Here is a 27,314-nt window from a genome sequence, read left to right on the forward strand (position 1 = left end):
CACCGGAGGGGGGTCCAAGCGTTGACTTTTTTTTGGGGGGGGGGGGACCCTTCCCCCGTTCGGGCTCATCAAAGGCCGCTGTTACCGCAGCCTGGATCATAGCCTGGATGGACTGTAAAGACAGGGCCTCAACAGGAACCTGGGAGCTCGAGCCAGCCACCGCAGGAAGATATGCCCCATGCTCCATGAGCAACAACAGTAGGAAACCCCCACAGGAGAGAAAAATATGCAAGTTGCCAGTTATACAGTCACAGACAATGAGCAAAAAAGTCAGTGACTTTAAATAGGCAAAAAAAAAAAAAGGCTGCCAGAAACAGCCTAGGGAACAGCAATGATTAGATGCACCTGTTGCCCAGCAACCAGCCGCGTGGGAAGCCGAACAAACCCGGACCAGTCCGGCAGGAGACCGGACACAAAAATGCGGAAATTGCGCTCCTCCATAAGCAGTCTCACAGCGAAGACTGCGACAACCGCCCGTGCCACACTACGAGTATGGGCTGAAGAGGCCGGTAGGGCTGAAGAGGCCGGTAGGACCGAAGATGGCGCTGGGAACTGTGCACGTCCGGAAGCCTAATCCAGGTAAGCCTTTCGGAGCTCCTTGAAGCTCGAGAAATTCAAGCGGGCCCGTCCGCAACCTGCGCAGTCTGGCATCCACCCACGACGGGTGCCGAAACCGCACAGGCCATCACAAGCTCCCCGCGGGCCCCCGCTCAATGCCAAAGTAGCAGAAAGCACGCCAGGGACCGGAGAACGGTCTGTTGGGCCCCCCATGCCTAACAGCAAGCAGGGCAGGGAAAACAGACTCACGTAAAGGCCCAGGCCATAGAAGGGGGGGCCCTTGGGCAAGGTATCTCCAGTCACAAAAATGCCCACACAGCTTCGCGGGCAGAAGGGGCCGATAGGCAGAGCCCCAGACCTCCTCGGCCGCCCCCCTATTATCCGTTGGCTCTCTAAGGCAGAACCTAACCGCCCTACAGTGAGAAAAACGGGTGAAGGAAGGGGGAGGGTGGCAAAGCCCATGGGCCCGCTAGAGCAGGGCCACCAACCCGGGACCCAAGTTCCTGATACAGCAGGAACACACTTACCTAACAGCGCATCTTGGAAAGTCAGCACAGAACCAAAAAATTAGGCTGGGGTTGGGCCGGCCCTCCTCTTATAGACGTCAAGGGTGATATGGGTAGGACATGTTGGGAAGGGATGGGAGGTTAACTTTTGCTTTGAAGGGTTCTGGTGTGGAGCAGAAGCTCACTTTGTTGATCCCGTGGCAAGGAAGACTTACGAGGAGGTAATGAGGATTTACATATATGCAGGCGCCAACCTTATAGCGTAGCATCCTGGAAATAGACAAGTTTTGCAGTTTCCGGGATATTTGCTGTGCCTTTGCTGTACTTGCACACGACGTCTTCATGTATCTGACACTCTAGCCTATCTCTCACCTAAATCTGATCTAACAATGTACCACATCTGCATGTATCACAAGAGGCCAATTTATGATTGCACCAGGAGATGTCTTATCCAACGTTTGTCTAGGAAATTGTCCTCTAGTTCTACGTTATTAATAATTCTGACTTTAACCGAGCAGCTGAACTCAATTGACCAGTAAGGCCTACTTATGATGTCACACGAAACAACCGTCCCCAACTCGACCTGGTGGCTACAATTTTGTTACAGCAGGACACGGGAGAAAAGCAGAGCTACGGTAGGTAAACAGTGATGGTACAGAATTTTTTTCAGAGGAGTCTACGATACATCGAACAAGAAAAGACCGGAATGTAGCTTTAAATGCTTGCATAGAGGAAAATTATTACATTTGGAAGTACCTTTTTTGGGTGCTGCAGGCTTTACATAGTAAGGCAGGTTCTTCATAGCTCCTCTCAGCTCTTGCTTCAGGGCCAGCATATATTCAACCTCTTCTCCCATTTGCAGCGGGACAGGTTTGTAATCCAGGGGCTGGTGTATAAAGCATGAGTGAAAAATAGAAATCATTCATGGACATCTTAACACTGAATGGGCGCATACCTTGGAAATGTGCAGTGGTGATAATGCATATCCTAGAAACATTCATAGACAAAGGAACCCAGTCCCCTTGTGTAGATTATGGAAAATGACTATCATGTCTCAAAGCACAGAAGCATACCACAAAGTCTTGGACATATTCTTGACGTCTTCATGATGAAAAATCTAATATGATATTCAAATTGTGACATAGTTTGATAATTACACAGATTCAAAGATATTCTTCACACAAGACTAAACATCTTTTTTTTTTAAACTATTGCTTGGTACACCTTTGCAATAATACAGAGACAGGATGCCATCTAACAGAAATCGCAGAAAGAAGTTATACAGGACTCACAATATCTTAATACTGCATCCCGAATTTCCAGTCCCTATCATTGCTTTACCTCCACGTTTCCACACAATTAATTTCTGGACTTGTCGCATGAGGACCAAATCTTTGCCCATTTTGTGGGGCACCCTCTACTTTGGTAGACCTTTTTCTCTGCCTATTGGCACCAATCTAGGTCATGTTCTAAGTCTCTAATCTTGGAGGGAGTGGTAGTTCCTCACTTTCTCTCAATGTTTCTGGTTGCCAACCCGAGGCCAGCATGAGCCATGTTTTAGTGTGTGCAGGCCAGTGTACCTCCCCTGTCACTACCAGTAGCTGCCACCTTGCTTCCACCGGAACCTGCAGTCCCACTACAATGGCCATGATCTGGATCACCCCATTTCAATAACGAATTTTGAGGCAGGCCCAGATAATATGAAAGAAGGTTCCCACCTACCCGCAACCCCAAGCGCATTGGTCTGTGTAGTATCAACCCAATCGATGTTTAAGTGTTCTGGGGGAATATGACCAGAGTAAGATCCGGAGTTGGGCCAATCTAAATCTCGCTCATATGGCAATTTCCCTGGGACTCTGGACAACCCCCCTCCAATCCTCATCTTCCTGGAGCCCAAAGTCTGTTTCCATGCCTCCCTCAAGGAAACCGGGGGTCCTGAGAATTATTCACGATTTTGCGGAAGGTGAGAGAGTCAGCCTTCTCCACCATTTGGTCAATTAATAGTCAGTCCTCCATCTGGCAGTATTCGGGTAACACTTCCCACTCCGGTATGTGACATCTAAGGGCATGTCTTAACTGTTGATAGCAGAATCACTCAGAGTTGGCCATCTGATATTCTGTTTGTAGATTTTCAAATTTGATCATGCGCCCGTTTCGCCAGTGTGAGAAGTGGGCCTGGTATATGCTGTCCACTAATTAAAGTGGGCACCTTGCCCAGTCCAAAAAACCCTTATGGTGATTTAAGAGGTCAAAGATAACCGTAGAAAGCTATCCAAGTGGTAGCTGTGGAGAGCAGCCTTCAGGCTTAGTCTTGAAGAAATGTTAAACAGGTTGTTTTACCAGAATGCAACCTTATTGTATTGGTTAAATGAAAGGAGAACCACACAGTAGTTATAAAAATATGTATTTATTATTATAACACACTCTAAATACGTCATAATATCTGTTACATGCAGATAAACACAAAGCACACAATACTGTAGCACAGAAACAATCGTAAGTAGCAAGCATACACAGTGGGCTCCAGGGCGAGACCAAACCATGTACTAAAATAGTGGTATAAGAACCACGAGAGAATTGGAAAGCAGGCCTGGGGCCTGTGGAATCGCTGGGGCTACTCTAAACAACCAAAGGTTAGGAAATAGGGAGGCCCACGGGAGACGCGTGCAGTGTCTAAACACAGGCGCGGGTTACCATTGACTTTCTATGGGAAACGTAGAAGTTACAAATATACAATTTAAGGACACTTCCGGATGGACTAGGATGGAACCGGACACTTTGAGAGTCAAGACCCACAGGAGCACCGGAGTACAATTCTATGGGAGAGTCGCAGTTTTTAAGTTTAAGGACACTTCTGAGTGGACTTCGAAGAAGCCACATGGAACTTAGGAGGTTGGAGAGCCACTCCACCTGTAGATACCGTAGTACCAGAGTAACCTAACCCAGGGAAGACGGGTGCACAGGGCTGAAGTGGCGTCGGAAACTGCTGTCGATCTCTATGGAGGACTTTGAAGAAGAGCCATTGCTGGTAAGAAGAAAATTGTCCGTCAGAATCCAAAGGGGGATTCTTGATGAAGAGTACCTGAAAGCAGAGGGGACAGAGTCCGGGTCACTTAGGAGTGACCAGGGGCTCGGTAGACTAATGCCCACCGATGTTGGGTGCTTCAGGTGCCTTGCGGGGGTTCTTGACTCTGCAGCCACCGGGACCAGGAGACGTCGAGGACGACCAGGAGTCGGATTCGAGCTGTCCCACGAATGATGTTGAGTGCTTAGGGGTCGGTGTCCAGCTGAAGCACCAACCAGCCTTGGCAGTGGAAACCCACAAAGATGGTCAAGAAAGGATACGGTTTGCACTAGTAAGGTCCAAGAGACTCACCAAACACAGAGGAATTGGGCAAGCCTGGAGCAACCAGGGAAGCCCAAGGAAAACAGTGTTGACCCGCAAGAGGACCCACAGGTCAGAGGCACAGGAGTCGTGAGGGGACCTGTAGCAGTTTCACAAAGCAACAGGCCATGGAAAACTCGGTGTGAGGAGGCCGGAGTTCGTTGGTGGAAATGGTGCCATAGTTCGGGGCTGCTCGGAGCCCAGTGCACTTGTTTTGGGAACGCCCCCAAGCAAATGCACTTGCAAAAGTATGTAGTGCACAGGGGTACGGGTATTGCATCCCCCACAAGGGATTCGGACCTAAAACTTCATAAGAGGGCAGCTCTGACCTCGAGGTACTTGGAAACCCACCTCCTGTGTTGCTGGGGCCTCCGGAGTCCATAGGAGCTCAGGAGCAGCAGACCAGTCAGTTGAGATGTGGTGCCTGGGGTTGCAGGGGAGTGACTCCTTCACTCCAAGGGAGCTATCTTCAGTTGTCCTTGTTGCTCCACAGGTCCTACACAGAGCCTGTATGGTGCACAGGCACAGACGATGCTTCAGACTGAGAGGGGGACGAAGTCAGGCCCAAACGAAGTCTAGGGTCTCCAGACGGTAGCAGTTCAGTGGTTTCCGGTTCAGAATCTAGGGTCCTACAGCCAGGAAAGCTTTTTTGTACCCACGGGAGAGGGTTGGAAATATTCAGGGGACCCTCCCAGCGGAGGTTTTGAACAGTGGGGAGGTTACTTCCAGGTCCTTTGTCCAGTTTCGCACCAGAGCAGGCTCTCAGGACTTTCGATCGCTGGCAAGCGCAACTACCCAGTCCTAATACACTAAATCCTGTCTGGGAGTTGGTCACACTTCCCTGTGACAGGATGCCTATTGTTCTGCCTTCCCCTGCTCGAGTTTGGCTCAGCAGCAGGAGGGCAGAAATGGGTCTCAGGTCGGCTGCAACCCTTTTGGGCTGCCCGGGACTAGACGGCTGGTAACGGGAGCACCAGGGACCTCACAAAGCTAGTTTCTGAGGGATGAAATCATACAGTTATCGGTGTGGGAGTATGATTCCACAATGTTTGATATCAACACGATAGGGTTACTTTCATCCGTTTTAGAGATGGTCATCACATGGTCCAGTAATGCCACTTTATATGTCGTAAACGGCTGCAGCACGAACAATCCGGGAGAATGGACCCCGTATGCTGCAGGGGTGTCCTGCTCATGCTTTTTGTTTTTGTAGAGTTTTATATAGCGCAAACTTGACCCGAATCGGGTATCAGAGTGCTTTACATAGCACCAGTTACTTCACAGGAGGACACACATTCATTTTTTGTTAGGCACTGGGAGATTAAGTGATTTGCCCAGAATCACAGGATGTTTAGCGTCATTACCGAGACTCGAACCCAGTTCCCCAGGTCCGAGGTCGAGCGCCCTAGTCGTTATGCCAACTCCCCTCCCCTATTATCCTATGGACGGAAATTCAGTTTGCAGGTAAAGTATGTTTGCAATACTTTTGTAATCAAGTGCTGGGCTCCTAGGTTCAGGACTGGGACATTATCTAAAACAGGCAAGTAATTACGTTTTTATCGTTGGCACAATTTTTAAAGAATAATTGTAAGTTTTAAAAATCGACACTTCGAAACTTTTTCAGCAAAAAGCAGGCAATGATATCCTATAGAAGGAAATTCAAGTTACTGGTAAGTACGGTTAAAATTACTTTTGAGGGTCAGTACTGGGTTAAACGATGCAGCACTGCGGAAATCGGAATTCGTTGTCCGGCTGATTTTAGATGAATATTTTAGTTCCAAAACTCCACACTTAAAAGAATTTCCAAGTGAAACCAGTCAATGTTAGCCTATGGAAGAAAAGTGAGTTATCGGCTTTTAGGTAAGTACTCGACTGGCAGAGTTAAGATTCTGGGCATAGACTCAGGGGTCTCCCAGGGCCAGGTAGGTACAGTTGATACACCCTCAGCGGCACAGGGGCAGCCGGGTGCAGTGGTAGTTAGGCTCAATGTTATCCAATTAGAGGCAGGGGGCCTTCGGTTGGTGGCTGCTGGCAAGCAGGCCACGCGGCTGTGGGAGCTGCGCTCCTGGCCACTTGCTCGGGGCAAATGGGGAAGTAGTTTAAGACCAAGGTTGCACTGCTAGGGGCACTCGGGCGGCTGGGTGCTTTTGAGCCGTCGGGAGCTCAATGTTATTCAATGGAGCTTTTGGAAAGTGAACAAAGGCTGCAGGCTCGGGACGGAAGATCTTCTGGAGCAACCAACACTTTGAGGGGTATGTTGGGATCTTGGAGGATAGGTATGCACCCAGGAGTTGGGCACAGGGGCCCGTGGGGTGCAGGGGTGTCTTGAGGTTGGGCAATCTTACCCCCTGCTGGTCGCGGTTGGAGGGGTCCCTTGTCCTGAGGCTGCAGGCGTCGTCGAGGTGGGTCCTTGGGCACTGGATTCCAAGTCAGAATAGCCGGGGGGGGGGGGACGTCCTCAGGGTCTTTGTTCACTCAGGCACAGGACAGGCTCGGCGGGTGCAGAGTGTGCTGGATTCGCAGTTCCTGGCTGGCTGGCACCAGGGGGTATTGTTGTTTGAGCAGAAACACTGCTCCTGGGAGTCCCAGTCTTGTTAGAGTCACAAAGCAGTCAGGTCCTCCGGGGTTTTTGAGGTTGCTGACCACAGAAGGAGCCGGGGTTTTGCAGGAGCAGGTTCGAGGGTCGACAGGCCTGTAGGGCTGGGGCCAAGTCAGTTGGCGTCGTCCTCTTCTTAGCAGCTGCACGGCAGGTCTTCTTGTTTCTTGATTTTCTTGCTTGTTTTTGTATTGGGAACTGAGGAAGGAAGGTTCAGGGTGCCCCTAAATACTAAATTTAGAGGCGTTACAGGTAGGGGAAGGGCAGGGCTCAATAGGTCCCTGTCCTGGGGTGAGTACACCCCCTATCCAGCTCCTCTCCTGTGGGAGGGGGCAGGAGCCTATCTCTGATTGGGCAGGGCTTCCCATCCTCAAGATGGCCGGAGCCCGGAGTTGTGCTTCACCTTCCCTCTCTCACCTGAGGGGTGGAGTTGGCATAGGCTGGCACACCCACTTTCCTCACGTAGGGTTTCTCGCCAGTCTTCTTGCCAGAGTGGGGATCAGAGCCGGTGGGGGCCAGCTGATGAGTACAGCAAGTGGCCTGGAGAAGCTCACAAAGGTGGCATGCCTTTGAAGCTTCCCCCTGCCCATCCTGGGGGAGGAGACCTAGCACCTTGCTCAGGATTTGCACTGTTGCAGGCCCAGGAGAGCGGGGGCTCTCCACCCAGGGGTCCAGCAACATGTCTGCTGTGTGGCAGCCTAGGCAGCCTGTCAGACAAGACGTGGATTGTAGGTTAGGTTTCAGGGGGCATCTCTAAGATGCCCTCTGTAGTGCATTTTACATTAAATCCCACACTGGCATCAGTGTGGGTTTAATGTGCTGAGAAGTTTGATATCAAACTTGTCAGTCTTTAGTGTAGCCATTATGGTGCTGTGGTGTTCGTAATGACAACCTCCCAGCACCATATACTCTTAATGGCATCACTGCACTTACAGTGCCCAGGAATGGCCCTGGGTACTGTAGGGGCAAAGGGATCATGCACCTGTGCCCACACCACTGGATAGGGCACACAGCTAGAGGGGTGGCTGGGCATGGCACACAGGGATGTGCGCAATGTCGACTCTTTGTTCTGTTCTGCACCAGGGCACTCAGCCTGCAAAGGTAGTATGTTTGTGTCAGGGTACAGGGCCCCGTAATGGTGGCACAATAAGTGCTGCAGCCTTAGGGGTCTCCTGTGGTCACAATGCCCTGGGTATCTAGGGTACCATTTACCAGGGGCTGACCTGTGGCCAGAAATGCCAATTGGGTTTAGGCTTTAGCACAGTTTTTAGGGAAGGAACATAGGCCCTGGTTACCTGATTGGCAGGGACCCAGGGGACACTAAGAAAAAAGTGCATCAGGTATCAGGCAAAAACTGAGGGAGTTACTGCAACAGAAACCCTCTTCCTTACATAGACCTACTGATGTACTTCCAGCAGTTCGACTTAATCCTACTCCAAGAAACTTGGCTAGCAGAGCCTTTCCATCTACAAGACTATAAGTCGTACCATCTTCCAGCCAGCAGAAGCTCGAAGTTCAAACACGTAAAAGGAAGCCACACCATATATGCCTCAATAAAATAGGTTACTACAACTATAGAATTATTGAAGAAGAACTAATCAAATAATGGAATTAACATAATACAGATAGAGATAGCAGACCCTTGACAAAGCAAACGACAGTTAATTCTGGTTAACACATATCTACATCCGAGTGGAAAGAAAACCGGTGTAAAATCGCTGGTGTCCGAACTAGCAAGGCTCAATACTAAAGAGGAGATATCGAATTATATTGTTTCAGGACACTTTAATATGTTACTCTGAGGGAAAGCTGGGTACGATCAGCTGGCCGAAGATCAACTTTTTGATTGAGGGATCCCACCCCAAGAAGAGTGTAAATGGGGCAAACAAACCAAGGCATCTAAAGACTTACTGGCAGAGCTAACAAGTCTAGGTTTGATAGCATCAAACAGTAGATTCCCTGGAGACCGCCCTCAATCAGCTACTTACCACAACTCAATGGCAAGTAGAGCAATATACTACACTGTCCTATCTATTTCATTTTTCAAATTAGTTATCGATTTTAAGATCGGGACCCAAGATTGCAGCAATTATTTGCCACAGGAGCTTACACTTATGGCTCATGGAGCAGCATTAACATTCCAAACTGAATCTCTAAACTTAATAGTAACATCGAATTTCAAGAGGATTAAATGCAAAACTGCTGACCCCGGAAAACTCTTGGATGAGACAAAAATCTGCTGGGAAGTTTACAAAAACCAAGATGGCGGCGGAATTAACAACTGGGAGAATTAAAAAAAAAAAACTATGCTTAGCTAGCTCAAACTCAAGATCAAGACAAGCAACACCTGCTAATAAAAACGGCGAAGACACATCCTGTAAGCATTCAAATGAAGATCAAATCTTTCAACAAATCAAGGCTGCAAATTAAGGCAAATTAAAAGGGAAATTAATAGAATAATCTGCAAACTGCGCCAGATGGGCCCGGACGTCAGCATACAGACAGAACTGAGAGAGTTAAAGTGTAAAAAAATGTAAAAAAAGAAATTCATCTGGCAAGTGAAACAGGAATCTGCAGAGAAGATAAGGGTCAAACTATTATATGATGTAAAAACTAACAACAGCGCCAGATTTTGGCATACAGTTAACAACGTAGACAATCCAAGGGCCCATAAAGTCAACTCGTATATAACAGAGGAATCCTGAGTAAATTACCGGTCGCATCACTTCAACAAAGAAACAGGCGGAATTATTCAAGACAATGAAGTTATCAACCATACTCTACAAGCCCAAAACCATCTAGATGTGGAGGCCTTTCTTCCATGCACAACCAAACAGATCAAGAACTGAATTACGAAAGGCAGGAAAGAGGGGGCCCCCGGGCCCAATGGAATACCACCAATTTTATATGAACAGGACCCGAACTATTGGGCAGAGCAACTAAGTGCCCTCTTCAAAAACATTTTAAGAGTAGGTAAAATTCCAGATTCCTGGAAGGGATCACATATTTACCCTATTTATAAACAAGCATTTACAAGGCAACGGTTTCGCCTTCGGAAAAGTTTGAGCTATTGGCATTGTAAATGACAAACTTTTTATTTATGTGTTGGTTTTGAAAACAGATAAATAAATGGCATTCTCATTTACAATGCCAATAGCTTACTCTGTCGCAAATGCAAGACGTATTGCATTTGCACACACACACCCACACAAGAGCCCCCCACACACACACACACAAGAGCCCCCCACACACACCACACAAGAGCCCCCCTCACACACCAGAGCCCCCCACACACACACGCAAGAGCCCCCCACACAAACACACACACGCAAGAGCCCCCCACACAAACACACACACGCAAGAGCCCCCCACACACATACGCAAGAGCCCCCACACACACGCAAGAGCCCCCCCCACACACACACACACGCAAAGAGCCCCACACACACGCAAAGAGCCCCACACACACGCAAAGAGCCCCACACACACGCAAAGAGCCCCACACACACGCAAAGAGCCCCACACACATGCAAAGAGCCCCACGCAGAGGTCAGGGGTGGCACAGAAGCAGAGTTTCACCAGCTGAGGCTCGCATGAAGCCTCTAACATGAAATAGAGGGAGGGTAAGGGAGAAGTGATGAAAGAGAGGAGGTAAACAATGAAGAGAGAGCTCCATACGTGGGGCGGGGGGTCGAACTTGGCCAGAGGTGGAGGAGGTGTACCCCAGATTCGAGGGACTGCCCCTTCCAGCAATCTAGGAAGCTCTTTTCAGGAGAATTTGTTTGAAAAAGCAGGTGGAGCAAGTTGTTCCAAGGGGAATAGCTGTTTTTATTATTACTGCTGATAAGTTATCTGTGCCACCTGCTCTTGTAAGTTTTAGCATCTCAGTTGTTTTCTTAATGATTGGTCTTGAGAACCCCTCTTTGATCTCTTTATTAGCAAGAAATGTTATCAGGCTATAAAGTAGTGTCCTCCAACAGTGAGAAATGCCCTGCGTGGCCGAAACAGGTCGGTGTGACAGACTGGCTCTGTTTACTTAATTAAATACCTGAAGTGAAGGATTTCTGAGTGCGGCGTATTTTTGCTAAAAAAAAAATAGATATATATATAATCCTGCTATTGTTGTATACACACAGCTTGTCAACTAGTAGCAAGGTGATCCCCATAGCTATATGCATTGTGTAACTCATACAAAATCATTATAGGTTTCTTTGATGAAGCAAGGTAATAGTGTATTGCCTGTTGCACAAAACGGTGAAGGTTTAAAATCATATGATGTATTAATCAATACAAGACAGGTTCCTTTTAAATCCAAGTACAGTTTGAAGTAGAAACCCCAAACTGAAACTGCATATTAAAAAGATTTAATAAAAAAAAAAGAATGACTGGTGCAAACTAAGTCAGACTGTATTATTCATTCAACCACATATCGCTTGTTCTTTTTCAAAGAAAAGGAATACTGAAGAAAATATTTAGAGCGCACATAGGAATCATTTTTTCACCACTTAGTACAAGGTCTGGAGCAAAGTCTGCTTTGATGCCGCTAAGAATTAGGAACAACGTTTTTTTCCGTTTAACGTCCTCCGTGCATGAAAAGCATAGGACAAAATAATTCCAATGGGTTAATGTCTCTATGGTTACCAGGTCACAAGCTCAAGCTCGAATGCCATCCCAGGATCCCTGGCTGACATCAAAGGGGCTGATTTACTGTAGCTGCTACTTCCTCCAGAGGCAGGCAGATGGCGTGGCCGCCTCCACGGAAGTGTGTTCTTAATCTGGGGCCCTGAGTTTTAGCTGCGATAGTAGTTTGTGCAGGGGTCCTCAACGAAAACATACACCTTAGCGATGCCTATGCAATGCATGGATGAGGAAACATTATGCAGTACGTTGTATCGAAAATATTGGCGTTTCTGAAACCTTTAATGTTGCTGTGAGGAAAATATATATATAGAATACACAGTATCGTTCCGAAAAAGGCCACGTCGACCAAAGTGCTTTACTGCCGGTGGGAAGTCTGCGTTCTTAACTTAAACATAGAAACCTGCCACATATCACCACGGAATGCTTGTAACGTCAAATAAATATACAACAATAAGCTCCACTGCGGTGCCGAATATAAAAGCGATCATACTAAGAGTGCGTGCTGCACTTGAATGGGCGCCGTTTCTCATTGGAGAACCTGTTACTGAGTATCATCCCTGGGGTACAGGGGGAAATGCATTGTGTATGAACGTCCAATTGAAGAGTTGCTGGTGAACCCCTGTATTCTAAAGGCACAGTTGTAGAAGCAGCGCTCCTGCCTCAGCTGGTTTCTCCCCTCAAATCAGGGAGATCGGGTATTGGGCTGTTATCCCCGGGTCCCACGCGCAATGCGGGGCACTCGGGAGGCGAGGCGCACGTCCGTGACGCTTTGGCGAGCGAGCGCACAGCCCCCCAGCGCTTCCTCTCTTCAGCCGGTGTCAATACCGGGTGCGGGGTGGAAGGCGATCTCCCCCAGCTTCTGGGCCGAAGACTCACCCTCGCAGGCACGGCCCCCGTCGCAGCTCCCACTGGCCTCCGCTGACGTCGAGGGTTCCCCCGGAGTCAGCCACTCACAGCGCGGCTCCCGGGGCAGATCCTGATGACGCGGCGAGGCTCCAACCAACGGCGGCGCAGCTCACGGGGACAGGCCCACTGCAGCGGCCAATCAGAGCGCGCCTCTGCCAACGAGCCTCCGAAAAGCCACCAATGCGGTCGCAGCCCCTTCGTGCCTCGGCCAAGGTGCCGAGCAGCTGCCGGTTGACCCCCGGGCGGGACGGGATACCACAATTTGTGAGGACACGGGGGGGGGCGGGAGAGGACGAGGATGTCGGGAGGGAGGCGGGAAACGTGGGGACGGCGGGAGGAGGGACACAAGGCAGGACAGCAGCAAGCACGGCCCGGCCGGACACAAGGCAGGACAGCAGCAAGCACGGCCCGGCCGGAGGAGACTCGGGGGCGTTCCCGGCGTCGCGTGACGTCGGCAAAAGCCAAAGAATCTCGGCAACGCCCCCGTGTCTGGTCCGGCATTGATGGACAGGCCCCTCGTCCAATGGCTAGGCTCCATTTATGGAGCTAGCCAATGGGACGGGGGGGCGTGTTCCAGAGTGCTTACTGTACTCAATAGATTTCTCTGGAGGAGGAGCCTAACGGCTCCGTCCCCCAGCGAAACCTAAAAAGGCAGGAAAATCATGCAAAGAATTACAGGCTTATAGCATTAATTGATATAGACGCCAAATACTTTGCGGGTCTCCTGCTGGAAGAACTTACTGAGTGAGCATCAAAGGAAGGCGTAATTCCAATCAAGCAGTCCGGCTTTCAAAAAAACTCAGGGACAGTGACAAACATCCTTGCTCTTTCACTGTTAATAGACGCCACTATGAAAATTAAAAAGCCACTATTCGTCTAATTTATTGACTACTCGTTGGCCTTTGACAGTATAGACAGGGGGAACTATGGGCAGATTGGGACATAGACCTGAAACTTTGTACCAATTGATTTCACTTCATTCAGAGACATGGATTAAAAAACAAAAACTAGGATCAGGCAACTGCCTATCAAGAAAAATAAGGACCACAAAGGGGGTGAAGCAGGGATGCGTTCTTGCCCTGACTCTGTTCAATCTCTTTCTTTCCGGCCTTTCGTCAGAGCTCAACATCTGTAACTATCACGCCACAAACTTGGGGGGTTTAACATTGTCAAACTTATTGTATGCAGACAATCTTATACTGATAAGTAGAACCCCAGTTGCAGTTTCTCAGATAAGAACGGGCTATACATAAACTTAGAACAAGCACTGGCGTTGCCAATAGGTCTCGCAGTAGGAAAGTTGGAGCTATTACAATTGCAAATAACAATGCCTTTTATTTTTGTTTTCACTTTAAAAACATAAAGGGCTTTGTCATTTACAAAACCAATAGCTCCAACTTTCCTACTGCGAGACCTATTGTGCACTGCACAGTGTGGGTGAAAGTGGCACTGCGTGGGTGTGAGTGGCGTTGCGTGTGTGAGTGGCGTTGCGTGTGTGAGTGGCGGTGCGTGTGTGAGTGGCGGTGCGTGTGTGAGTGGCGGTGCGTGTGTGAGTGGCGGTGCGTGTGTGAGTGGCGTTGCGTGTGTGAGTGGCGCTGCATGTGTGAGTGGCGCTGCATGTGTGAGTGGCGTTGCGTGGATGAGTGGCGTTGCATGTGTGAGTGGCGTTGCGTGGATGAGTGGGGTTGCATGGGTGAGTGGGGTTGCGTGGATGAGTGGCGTTGCATGTGTGAGTGGCGTTGCATGTGTGAGTGGTGTTGCGTGGGTGAGTGGCGTTGCGTGGGTGAGTTGCGTTGCGTGTGTGAGTGGCATTGCATGGGTGAGTGTGGAGTTGCGTGTGTGAGAGTGGGCTTGCGTGGGTGTGAGTGGCATGTGTCTGAAAGTGGTGCTGTGTGGGTGTGAGTGGATTTGCGTGGGTGAGTGGCGTTGCGTGGGTGAGTGGATTTGCGTGGGTGAGTGGCGTTGCGTGGGTGAGTGGCGTTGCGTGGGTGAGTGGCGTTGCGTGGGTGAGTGGCGTTGCGTGGGTGAGGGGCGTTGCGTGGGTGAGGGGCGTTGCGTGGGTGAGTGGCGTTGAGTGTGTGAGTTGTGTTGCTTGGGTGAGTGGCGTTGCTTGGGTGAGTGTGGCATTGCGTGGGTGATAGTGGGCTTGCGTGGGTGTGAGTGGATTTGCGTGGGTGAGTGGCGTTGCGTGGGTGAGTGGCGTTGCGTGGGTGAGTGGCATTGCGTGGGTGAGTGGCGTTGCGTGGGTGAGTGGCGTTGCGTGGGTGAGGGGCGTTGCGTGGGTGAGTGGCGTTGCGTGGGTGAGGGGCGTTGCGTGGGTGAGTGGCGTTGCGTGGGTGAGTGGCGTTGAGTGTGTGAGTTGTGTTGCTTGGGTGAGTGGCGTTGCTTGGGTGAGTGTGGCATTGCGTGGGTGATAGTGGGCTTGCGTGGGTGTGAGTGGCGTTACGTGTCTGAAAGTGGTGCTGTGTGGGTGAAAGTGGCACTGCGTGGGTGTGAGTGGCTTTGCGTGAGTGAGTGAGTGGAGTTGCGTGGGCGAGTGGCGTTGCATGTGTGAGTGGTGTTGCGTGGGTGAGTGGCGTTGCATGTGTGAGTGGCGTTGCGTGGATGAGTGGTGTTGCGTGGATGAGTGGCGTTGCGTGGATGAGTGGGGTTGCGTGGATGAGTGGGGTTGCGTGGATGAGTGGGGTTGCGTGGATGAGTTGCGTTGCGTGTGTGAGTGGTGTTGCTAGGGTGAGTGGCGTTGCGTGGGTGAGTGTGGTGTTGCGTGGGTGATAGTGGGCTTGTGTGGGTGTGAGTGGCGTTGCGTGTCTGAAAGTGGTGCTGTGTGGGTGAAAGTGGCACAGAGCCTTTGATGTGGCCTGGCGCAGGAGAAATGCTGCTGCTGCTAATTAAATATAAAAAGTGTTTAGGGAGTCACGGCTGCCGAGAGTAACAAGGCAGTGCTGGGAGGGGGGCTGCGCACCAACTGAAGTGCTCTGGTTGCACGGCCTGAAGTGATAAGCCTTTGAAGTACACAGGCATGCTGTGACGGAGGTGTGAGAGGTCTGGCATGGAACAGATGGCCTGGCCATGAAGCAGGGGGCGGGGCAGTGCTGGGGAAGCCTGTGGGAGGGTGATTGATGCCTTTGATGTGGGGAGGGAGGAGAGCCTTTTGCGAGCCTTGTGCAGGAGAAATGCTGCCGATGCGCGTGCATGTTTAATCACGTGATTCACGTGAACTTAAAGAAAACCGCGGCTGAAAGCCCGTGGTGTAAAGAGGATTTTGCCGACATGAATTCTCGCTCCGCTCAATGCGCTTGCGCGCATTGATAGGTTGCGAGACCTAGAAATCGAAAGTGATGAGGGAATAGACAAAAGACACTATCCTAAATGGGAACTGCAAGGTCAACAGCTGGAGGTGGTCAAAGAATATAAATACTTGGGAATAACCTTCGATAGAAGTGGATTGTTCGAACAACAAAAATCACTGATTAAAACAAGAGGGATCACACTGGCAGTGGCATTCAAAACCCTCAAACAATAGCAGGACCGAATCTAACTCCTCTACTCCTCTACTAGAAGTGCTCCGAGCAAAACTGCTTCCATCTATCACTTACGGTAGTGAAAGTATGAGAGGGAGGGACATGACAATCTGGGACCAAATGGTGTCAAAAACAATACAAATAATATTTAATCTCCCACAGTACACATCGCCAGCACAACTAAGGCTAGAGTTTGGCCTCCAAAAACAGAAATTAGCTCGAAAAGGAGTGTACAACAAATGCTGGCACAAGACAAAGGGAGCAGAGCAAGATTCTCGGAATTCATACTTAAGGAAGGAGCTAGAAAGGAAAAAAGACAGTCCCGCAATGATCTACCTCCAAGCGGAAATAAGTCCTCTTGCCCTACAAGACCTCTGGGAACTTAGCGGGCCTCATAAAATCTTTAAGAAGCTTGTAAATAAAAAGCTACTATCTCTGAAGGAAGACAAGGCCACATTGACCAAGAGGGCTCACGGATGGTTCGTTATTCAGAGTTAAAAATGGTCTTTGCGACAAGCTTAATTAGGAACAGGTTTCTCAAGTAAAGTGAAGGAGTCCTATTTGAAATTGAGGATGGGAATCCTACCCATAAATCGGCATCTGCCACCTTGGGAACGTATAGAAACAAAAATAAACTGCAGAACCTGTGGCGACTTTAAAGAGGACGTCCTGCACATACTGTGTAGCTGTACAGCTCTAAACAATGAGTGAAGACTTTTATTAAAACCACTCTGGAACCAAAGAGGAACACGAACATGCAGGCAAGCAGTAAAAGCCAGCTTTGAGGGAAACGACACTCGATGCTCCTCAATGCCCGCTTCATTGGGGCTTTTGCTGTTTTCATTTTTTTTTAGGTTGAGCCTGGGCAGTGCAAGCGCTACTCTGCGATCCATGCTGTATTCGTGTATGGAAAAGAAGCCCAGCCCACTCTCTGCCTATATTTGTCATTGGTTTGGATCATTGTCATTCGTAAATGCTGGCTTCTGATTCATTAATAGGCTTGTTAGTCCCGCCATAGTACCGCCTTGTCTTCATTCATAACGTCCCATGATGACTGGCCCTTTTACTTCGGTTGTTACACAGTGAATCTTTTTTAGTCTGTAACCACTATTTTCTTTGTATAAATTCTCCTAATGCAGGCACAACATGCTTTTCTGCAACATTCAGCACGCCATGCGCGCTTTCACTTTCTAAGCAGCCCAGGTTAATGGTGGCCGCTTCTTTGAATTGGTCTTGCATTTACAAGAGTTTAAGCTATTGGCATTGTACATGACATTTCCTTTTATTTATGTGTTAGTTATCAAAACCTATAAATAAAAGGCATTGTCATTTACAATGCCAATTGCTCAAACTCTCGCAAATGGGAGACCTATTGCATTGCAAATGCTTGTTTATTCTAGTGACAGCCTGCCAGCTTGTGTACTGTGCTCAAATGTTTGTATTCAATATAGGCCACTCATCACAAAGACCCAGCTATTTCATCTAACTCATGGAGTCAGTTCTAGTATTTTGGCACAATGTACTTTTATTGCAGCAATATGCATCAAGGTAAGATCATATTTCGATATATACGCATTCGTGTCCCATCAGCTGAAAATCTGGCAGTCACTAGTGCTGTTTCTACTTCTATATTTTTTTATTCAGTTCCTTTGTTGCAGTGTGTGATTAATTCTTTGTTTTCATTATTTTGATGTAACCCTCTTCAGATCTGAGCCTCACTTGTAAAGCAACCAAATCCGTCTGCTGTTACCTTGGCTCTTCTGCGTCCACATTGCTGTCCAGCGTACCAAAAGTCTAAGGGCCACTACCCTTCGTCGCTACTGATCCGAAGAAGGTGCAGTGCAAGCATTATGGAGAAACCTTTTGTAGTAAAGAAGATATCCACTTAAATGGGTTCAAGAACGTTTATTAAGATATAGTAAACACAGGTGCTACCAGCTTGTCGGGTATAGTCTCTGTCAACACCAACATTATATTGCTGCCTTCAGGTGACAGCGCGGGCCGTACCAAGTGTGGAAGTAGCGTAGGGGGACAGAAGGAGGTGGGTAAAACCAAGGGAGAAGTTACAACACATCATCCTCCCTAGGGAGAACACAGAGGGTAGGGGGCACGTGGCCAGGAACCAGAGGAAGAGTAAGGACGAGCATGAGAGGGAGAGAGGGAGAGAGGGAGAGAGGGAGAGAGGGAGAGAGGGAGAGAGGGAGAGAGGGAGAGAGAGAGAGAGAGAGAGAGAGAGAGAGAGAGAGAGAGAGAGAGAGAGAGAGAGAGAGAGAGAGAGAGAGAGAGAGAGAGAGAAGGATGAGGATCAGGAAGGGGCGGGTGAGTGCAGATGTGGGTTAGAACAACAAATTAGTAATGAACAACAACACCAGAACATGGAGTCTTGCGCAGAAGACCCTTTCCTTGGTTTCATGCCTAGGTTAACCTGACAGGAGATACCATGAGCCCCTTACATAGATGGCAGAACTAACCTTTACCTCATGTTATACTGTCTATGCCAGGACGGGGTGGTTCTTTTCCTGTGACTTTCTCTCCTCTGCCCCATTTCCTGCCTTCTGTCACCTGACTCTGAAGCCCCCTCCCCTATCTGGTTTTCTCTAATGGTAACGGGGACTACCTGGTCTTGACTCCACATTTTCCCATCCTCCATGACCACCACATTGCTCTTAACTTCCTTTATTTTCCCTGGAGCGTAGAATCTGTCCCCTCTTTCCCCAAACGTGTCCGGCTTTCTGATATACACCATCTGTCCTTCTTTGAGGTTCTTCTCCTTTACACCCCACTTCCTGTCGTACCAATCTTTGTATTTGCTTTACTTGTCTTCAATTTTCTTTCGCATTTCCTCCTGATCGACTTCCACATGACCATTTTTCCCCATCCAATTCGGGGACAGCTTTGATCCATCTTTTCTTCTTCTCAACAGCTCAAACGGTGAGTGCCCTGAAATGGAGTTGGGGGTGGTATGATAGGCCCACAGAGTTTCCATGAGGGTGTCCTCCACATTTTCCCCCCGACTTGCTGGCCAGATTGATACATTCCTTCAACAAGCGGTTCGCTCTTTCCACTTTGCCGTTCGCCTTAGGACAATACAACGGAGTACAGATATGGGTTATCGAGCAGTCTCTTAGAAACTCTTTCATTTCCTCCGAGATCAGTTGCACTCCGTTGTCTGTTATCAACGTTGTAGGAATACCCTCTTTTGTAAACACTTCTTTTAGGAATCGTATCAAAGACTTTGTATTGATATTACATACCACCTTGTGAGTTATCCAGTTTGAGTAATAGTCAATCATTACCAACAGGTACCAGTCTTGTGACCCACTTCCATGAATGGGTCCCGTAATGTCAAAGCCCAGTTTTTGCCAAGGTGCCATAGGTACTTCCACCGGAATCAAGGGAGAATGTTTAGACACTTTAGATTGGTTGCTTAAGCTACACGCATAACAATCGCGTACCTTTTCCTCCATCTCTCGATCCATTTCTGGGAACCAGTAGTCTGCTCTTAACCTTGACTTACATAGACTTCTGCCCAAATGACCTTCATGGGCCAAGGAGATCACTTGATTCCTCATCCCCTCGGGGGAACTAGTTTTCCAGACTTCAAGATAAAGTTCGCCTCCACAGAAAGGTCTTCTCTAACATTCCAGTACGGTTGAATTTCGGTATCCAGTTCCTTGCACCTCTTAGGCCATCCTGACACAATATACTTCTTTACCCTCTTCAAGGTTTCGTCCTGTTCCATTTGTTTTTCCCATTCTTCTTTTACCACTGCCGCTACGCCTATTTCCAAAATAGTGTCATCAAACTTTTCCTCCTCAGCATCACTGCGGATAGGTGCTCTTGAGAGGAAATCCGCCACCCTGTTTTGTTGGCCCGGTATGTACACTGCTCTGAAATTAAATCCTTGCAGGCCCAACACCCACTTTGCTATGCGCGGGGTCATTTCCTCCATGTTTTTCTTTGTGAACAAGGGCACCAAAGGCTTGTGGTCCGTATGCACCTCAAATTGTACCCCCCACACATAGTACTTGAAATGTTTGATTGCCCAATATACATCTAGGGCCTCCTTTTCCACCGTGGAAAAGTTGGCTTCCGGAGAGGTGAGGGTTCTGGAAGCAAAAGCTACCACTTTTAACTCCTTCTCCACTCGCTGAGCTAAGGTTGCACCTATTCCTCGGTTGCTTGCATCTGTAGAAATTATTATGTCTCTTTCAGGATCAAATTTTCCTATAAAGGGTGCCTGTATGATTGCATTTTTATATCTCTGAACGCTATTTCTTGGTTTTCTCACCAGTTGAAGATGCTGTCTTTCTTTACCAACTCTCTCAAAGAATATGATCTGGTGGCAAAATCTTTGATGAATTTCGCCATGTATTCCGCCAGTCCCAGAAATGACACAACCTCCTCTCTGTTCCTTGGCATTGGAGCATCTCTAACTGCGTTGACCAGATCACATTTTGGTTTGATCTTCAGAAATAGTGTGGCCCAAGTAGTCCACCAAGCTCACCCCCAACTTGCACTTGCTCACTCTGGTAGTGAAGCCTACTTCCTTCAAACTCCTTAACACTCCTTTGATGTTCTCACTGTGTTCCTTTTCATTTGATCCATATATCAGGATGTCATCCTGAAAGCACATTGTTTTTTCGCAGTCTTTTAGAATGTGCTGCATCACCCGTTGGAAGGCTGCAGCCGCAGACGCCAAACCAAATGGCATCCACAGGAATTTAAAATTTCCAAAAGGAGTTGTGAATGCTGTCAGGGACTGTGACTCCGGATGTAGCTCTATCTGATAATAGGCAGAGGACAGGTTCAAGACACTAAAGAATTTTGCCCCTTGAATGGTGCTCAACATCTCTCCAATTCTCGGGAGGGGATATCGGTCTACTTGTATGTTTGCATTCAGATCGCTCAGGTCTACACATAGCCTAATGTTCTTTCCTCCATCCTTGCTCGTGATAACGACCGGAGCCAACCATGCTGAACTTTCTATCTCCTTGATCACCCCTTGGCTGACCAGTTTGTCCAACTCTCTTTTCAATGGCTCCTTCATTCGCAGGGGAATGGATCGTGTTTTGTGTACCACAGGTACAGCTCCTTCCTTGAGAGTGATTCTGTGCATATAGTTCTTTAGCACACCCACATCTTCATTAAACACCTCCTTAAATTCCATGGTTAGGTTTTCAGCGATACTGGGGGGTTCCACTAAAAGCACTTGCTCTCTGTTGTTGGGATCTAGCTTAATCCCTAATTCTTTCTGGTGCTTCCACCCCAGGAGACTAGATCCCCTTGTGGTAACATACACTTTCCCCACCGTGTGCCTATCCTTAAATGTTATCCTCATTTTCGCCATTCCCTCTAATGGTATACGTTCCTTGTAGTAACCTACTGGACAAATGTCAGCTTTCTCTAGTACCACACCATATTTTGCAAACTTTTCTTCAAACACACTTTTGTCTTTTAACGTATAAGGGGAGCACGAATCAGCAAAAACTTCAACTCTCTCTCCATCAAGGGTAATTTCACATTTAGGATATTCATTACATTCATTTTCCTCACCACCCCCCACCTGAAATATGAAGGTTTTCTCTCCCTCTTCACCAATTTCTACATTTTCCACCATGTGTACTTTTGGATTGATATTCTTACACACTTTTGAAAAATTCCCTCTCCTGTTGCATTTCCTACATAACACATCCCTGGCAGGACACTTCCAGTTGTTTGCCAGATGATTAGGACTACCACATTTGTAGCATAGTAACCCTTGTTTGTTGCTGTGTTGATTACTCCTTGTCTTTTCCCCCACTTTACAAACTGTCTCGCCCTCTTGTACCCCTTTGCTCTCATTTTTCTCTCTTGTGACCCCTTCATGTATTTTCATCTCTTTCATGCACAACGCAGTGTGCTTTAAACCTTTTGCAATACTCAGAGCTTCCTCTAGGTCAGGGTTCCTTGTAAGGAGTTCCTCCTGGATCCTATGGTCATTAGTGCATCTAACAATCTGGTCTCTTATCATAGAGTCCGTTAATGCCCCAAAATCACACATGGCAGATAAACCCCTCAGGACCGCAACATAGTTAGTGACCTTTTCATCTTTCTTTTGCGCCCTTTTGTAAAATTTGTGCCTCTGAAGTACCACATTCAGTTTAATTTTAAAATGTTCCTCCAATTTCCTTAAAGTATATTCGTACACATTGGTCCCTTCTACCTCTTCTTGTTCATCATCTACCTGCCTGCCAGTTATGGCCTCAAACACTTTCCTGCCATGAATTCCCAAATTATGAACTAATATATGTTGTTTTCTCACATTGTTGTAATTACCTCCCCCAATAGCTATGAGGTATGACTTGAAAATACCTTCCCATCTTTTCCATGGGATGTCAGGCTCACCCAGATCATTTAAGAAAGGTGGAGGCTGGCTCATTCCTGCCCCTGCCATGGCCATAAAACAGGGTTCCCTCCAGATAACACCAGTAACTATCTCTAAAAGCCTCCCCAATAGCAGGGCAATTTGCCAGCTCTATTTAAAATTCCCTTTATTTATTGTGCAGAGTAAATTTGATGTACCAATATTCCACACCCAGGGAGGTGAAATTTACTTTCCTTTAAACACCCTTCTCACAGTACAGTGTAATCGTTAAACCCCTTGCTAGTGAGACTAAATAAGTCCTCTTTCTTCCTCCCTCGATTTCCCTCACCGAACCAATGGCAAGCGATGAGTAATGTCCAAGGCGGGAACTTCCTGTGAGGAGCGTCGTCGCCTCGTCAGAAACAGTCAGTCAGGCATGCAGACCGCCTTCGTTTACTTCCTCACAGTTGTCTGTTGCTCGAAGCGCCGTACACACCACTCCACACGCTCGTTAGCAGGAGCGAAGCAGTTACCTCACCAGCGTACACACTCGTTGACAGGAGCGAGGCAATTACCTCACCAAAACGATAGCCGCACCGCGTTCACCAGGCAAACTTCAAGAACGCGCCTCCGCTCCCCCTCGGCGTCAGACCAGCCTCTTGAACTCCCTGATGGACGGCCTGAAATCCTGCTCCTATTTCACCACGTTCGCAGGGCACACCACCGGAGAATGCAAATCAGAAAATCATGCAGCGCCAGTCACCACTAGCCGATAGTCACAACGGCCAGCCTTGAGCCTTCACCCCCGCACAGCACCGGCTCACCTTCCCTCTACTTTCTTCCTGAACCGCGGGGGCGCCTCTCACATCAGCTTGCTGTGACCAGCCCTTATTCGAGAGGGAAATCGCATCGATGAACTTCTGCGTTCTTCACCAAGGTTTCCCTGCTCTCCCTGTACAGCTCCCGGCTCGAACTGCAGAGGAGAAGCACCCAGGAAGGGTAAGTCACCGAATCAAATTCACTTCTCCGACCAAGCTTCAAACTGCTCCAGGGGGGAAACACCTCGCTGACCCTGGCTCAACTTCCTTTCCAACGTCGCCAAAAATGTAGTAAAGAAGATATCCACTTAGATGGGTTCAAGAACGTTTATTAAGATATAGTAAACACAGGTGCTCCCAGCTTGTCGGTATAGTCTCTGTCAACACCAACATTCTATCGCTGCCTTCAGGTGACAGCGCGGGCCGTACCATGTGTGGAGGTAGCGTAGGGGGACAGAAGGAGGTGGGTAAAACCAAGGGAGAAGTTACAACACCGTTCTATTCACAAGGCGCCTCACTCATTGTCTCTCCCCGATCTCTCTTTTGTCTACCATTCACATCACTTTAGTATAGCCATGACCAACATTAAGTGGTTAGAATGCTGCCTACAGCCCTAAGAAAAGAAAATAACATTTTAGATGTGTATGTTAATTAAATAGTATGCCATTTTGTTTACTTTTTCCTTGGCAGATAAAATCTATCATAGAGTGTTTTTGGTAAAGATCTCTTATGATCTCTTGTGATGAAAGCTTGCATTTTACAATTCCCAATGTTTCACTGCTGTGTTTCAGGATGATGGAGGAATATGACAACAGAAGCATTCATCCCACCTGACTTCATACTTGCTTCCATACACATTAAGTAAACCAAATTGTTGCAGGTTACTATGCACATGAAGCTTTAAAACACTCAGTGAAGACCACAGGATTACGGAGAGCATTGAAAAAAAATAAAACTGGGGTGGGTTCACTTGGGCTTGGCGCTGGGTGAACCAGAGTGTACGTTGGTATATGGCCTGGCACACTTGACCTACCAGCTTCAGTAAATGAGGAATTAAATGAGTTTTCTTTTAATTACACTTTTGCATCATCACTCGTACACTCACCGGGAACAAGGGTGGAGGCTGCAAGGTTGGCGGTGGCAAAGCATCTCCTTTGCCGATTCCCACTACTTCCACGTTAAAGGTCATCTGGCCACGCCCCCTTCCTCTGCCTGCCATGTTCAGCACTCTTAAAATTCTCTATTGGGTCTGCGATTCCCAAACGCAGGACAATAGGGTCCAAAACTAAGAAAGAATATAAAAATACAGTTAATTGTGTTAGCACTGTTCTTGTGATTTTTTTCCCCAAGACACTTTGCAACCATTCAGCCAATTCAATTATACGTAACTAAAAGGAGATGGTAACGGACAAAATCAGTGCATTCAGTCAATTATAACAGGCCTAACAGTGAGACAGGTGGGTGTCCAGAAGGCAAGCTGGTATTGGTTTTCAAATGCTGCCAATCAACTTGACAAACGTTGTCCGTTTTGGTGGCCACATGTACAACCAGTTCACCACAGGTACTGAAAATTATGATATGGCAAACCTGGGCGGGGAATCAGGTTGTCAACAGGGATATCTTTATTACTTTGATCTTTGCTTTGACCCATTTTACGCATGGATAAATATAAAGACCAATTGTTCTAAATGTTGAAACCCGACTCCAAAATTTCTCAAAAATATAATTACATAAGGGTCAGGCAGAGGGATGGATAGAGGCAAAGTCTGTCTCTTTTTAGACAAGTGCAGAGAACAAGCAAGGGGAGCCATCACTATGGTACCCGTCATCAGAAATGGAAGGATCTTGCGTCATATCAAGCAGTTTTTTAACAGGTGGCCAACTAGTAAACGTGGTTGCCAGTCAAAACTAGGAGGAGTGTAGTTCACTGCCATAAGTGCCAACCATAGTAATGAGAATAAGATGTACAGGTAAAAGTGAAGTACATTGATGGTGTTGTAGTCGACGAAATGTGTAAAGTTTAATGGTACCTCAAGGGCTTCTTAATAAGATCCAACCCTCTAAAAGAGAGTAACCTGACATCCAAGAGTTGAGATGCTAATGACATTTAACTAAAAGAATAAACTCATTAAAGGTTCTCTAGATCTCTAAAGCATTGCTGAACTCGTACCAGAGCGAAAAGTAATCCTGTGAGTGATTTAAATGAACTCTTAGCGATTCACACAAGGCTAATGTTAGGAACTTCGAGGCAAGATATATTTTCAGTAAATGTACAGCTTGGCAATAAAAAACACAAAGGGACACACTCAGAGGGGTTGTGAATGAGACAATAAAAGGATCGATCTCCTGGAGTAGAGTTCCCAATATAACATATTCAATTGGCAAGCTGATATTTACAATCTGGACTTTGCATGTAAGCTACCCCACCATGTTCTACTGACCGTTTAGAGGAAAACTGCGATGATATAATGTATGGTACTGTTGGTAATGGGAACATCTGGCAAGTGCAATGCTACCCTTGTATTATGTGAAGAAGAGACAGTCAACCATGCCCATTTTAATATTATAATTTTATTAAGCCTCTGATGTCTATATTGCAAAGTGCTATGCAGGTATAATAAAAGTGAAATTGTGATGATGTTGGTTTCAAAGAGGTTTGGAGCTGTTCTCAGAGGTGCGTAGTATTGTTAACCAGTAACTATCCTTATCGCCTGTCCACGTGCCACATATACAATAGGAGGCTGTCAGTCTGGAATAATGCTAATTTGGCTTTAAGGTAGAATTTTCATAAATATGAAAAGGGTGGGATGGCGCACAAAATTTGAAGGGTTATACATAGAGGCATTGAAGCACTTCACAGAACGCAACTCAACTAGGAAACAAACTGTGTAAGATTGTTGTTCTCCATATTGCCTCAAGATCTCTTTTGGAGAAACTATGGATTATCGCAGTTGAAAGTGAGTAAAGTTTGTTGAACTCAAATAGCACTAACACACAACAAAAGTACAGCCCATCAAGTAACAGATCAAAATAACTTCACAAAAACTTCTACAACTATTAAAGACAGTCTAAATAAAAGAACCTGAGAAGCAAAGTAATGTAAAAACACCAGGAATTACAGAGCTCCTTGCATGCTTGTGTTTTGGCAAGGCACACTACAATTTGTTTCATTAGGATACTTTCAGTAGGAAGAAGAATTCAAATTCCAAGAACAAGGAAGCAGTTTTAGACTACAGGGGATAACGATTGTTGAAAAGGAGTGTAGATTGTAGACTTACAGCTTCACAATCCCCTTTGAAAAGTGCTAGCAATGGGGTCTCTAACAGTTTAGAGATATTCAACAGTCCGAATTTTGACAAAAACGAATTTCATAATAAACTTATTTCAAAACATGAATCACTTCTCACTGTTAACAGTCCAGAAATAGAAGTACAGATTTTCCCCAAAATTATGCCCAATCGTCCCAGGGCCTGTACTTTCAATTTGGCAGCACATAATCTCATCAAAGGCCGTTGAGAACAGTTCTGTAAAAAGGTTAGTATGATCTACATTTTTTCCACTTTATAAGGGTTCCCTTGGTTTCGAGAGAAAGTTAAAAGTGCAATCTGACTATGAGGCGGGGGCGGGTGGATGAAAAAGAAAATATGAGACGAATGGGTCCATGTCACTGAAATGGGACTTAAGAATCTCGAATTTACTTTAAAAAGGGATCAAGGAAGTAGAGACTAAATAAAATATGATCAATAGCGCTCCCCTTCCCACATAAGTCACGGTATGATCGATCATCCACATCGTCCCGAATTTCAGATGCAAGTTAGAGGTTGCTTGTCAGCATTAACATGGTCAATGCTTCTCAGTAGGGAGAGTGGTAAAAGTGTGTCACCTTATCGTCCTGCCCATCTGCAATCCCACACACCCGACTCCTACCAAGAGTGCATTTAGGAATATTAAAATTACCTGCCCATATTTTTGAGATACAATTGCACTCTTTACCTATTAAATGTAGAATGGGAGACCCCAGGGCCTCGATAACATTC

The 27,314-nt window shown here is 47.2% G+C and overlaps 1 protein-coding gene across 3 annotated transcripts in view; it reads right to left on the reverse strand.

Annotated features, from left to right (window-relative positions):
- Window positions 1–27,314, reverse strand: part of POLR3GL (RNA polymerase III subunit GL) — a 102,388-nt gene that overhangs the window by 62,645 nt on the left and 12,429 nt on the right. For all 3 annotated transcript variants that reach the window (XM_086922339.1, XM_086922338.1, XM_086922340.1), the window contains 2 exons: window positions 24,383–24,562; window positions 1,821–1,950 (listed from right to left, as the gene is read on the reverse strand). In XM_086922339.1, coding sequence (XP_086778465.1) covers window positions 1,821–1,950; window positions 24,383–24,496 — 244 coding nt within the window. In that variant the 5' untranslated portion in view covers window positions 24,497–24,562. The remainder of the gene's footprint in view (window positions 1–1,820; window positions 1,951–24,382; window positions 24,563–27,314) is intronic.

This window comes from Lissotriton vulgaris, chromosome 5 (genome assembly GCF_964263255.1).
Source record: "Lissotriton vulgaris chromosome 5, aLisVul1.2, whole genome shotgun sequence".
Taxonomy (NCBI): Eukaryota; Metazoa; Chordata; class Amphibia; order Caudata; family Salamandridae; genus Lissotriton; species Lissotriton vulgaris.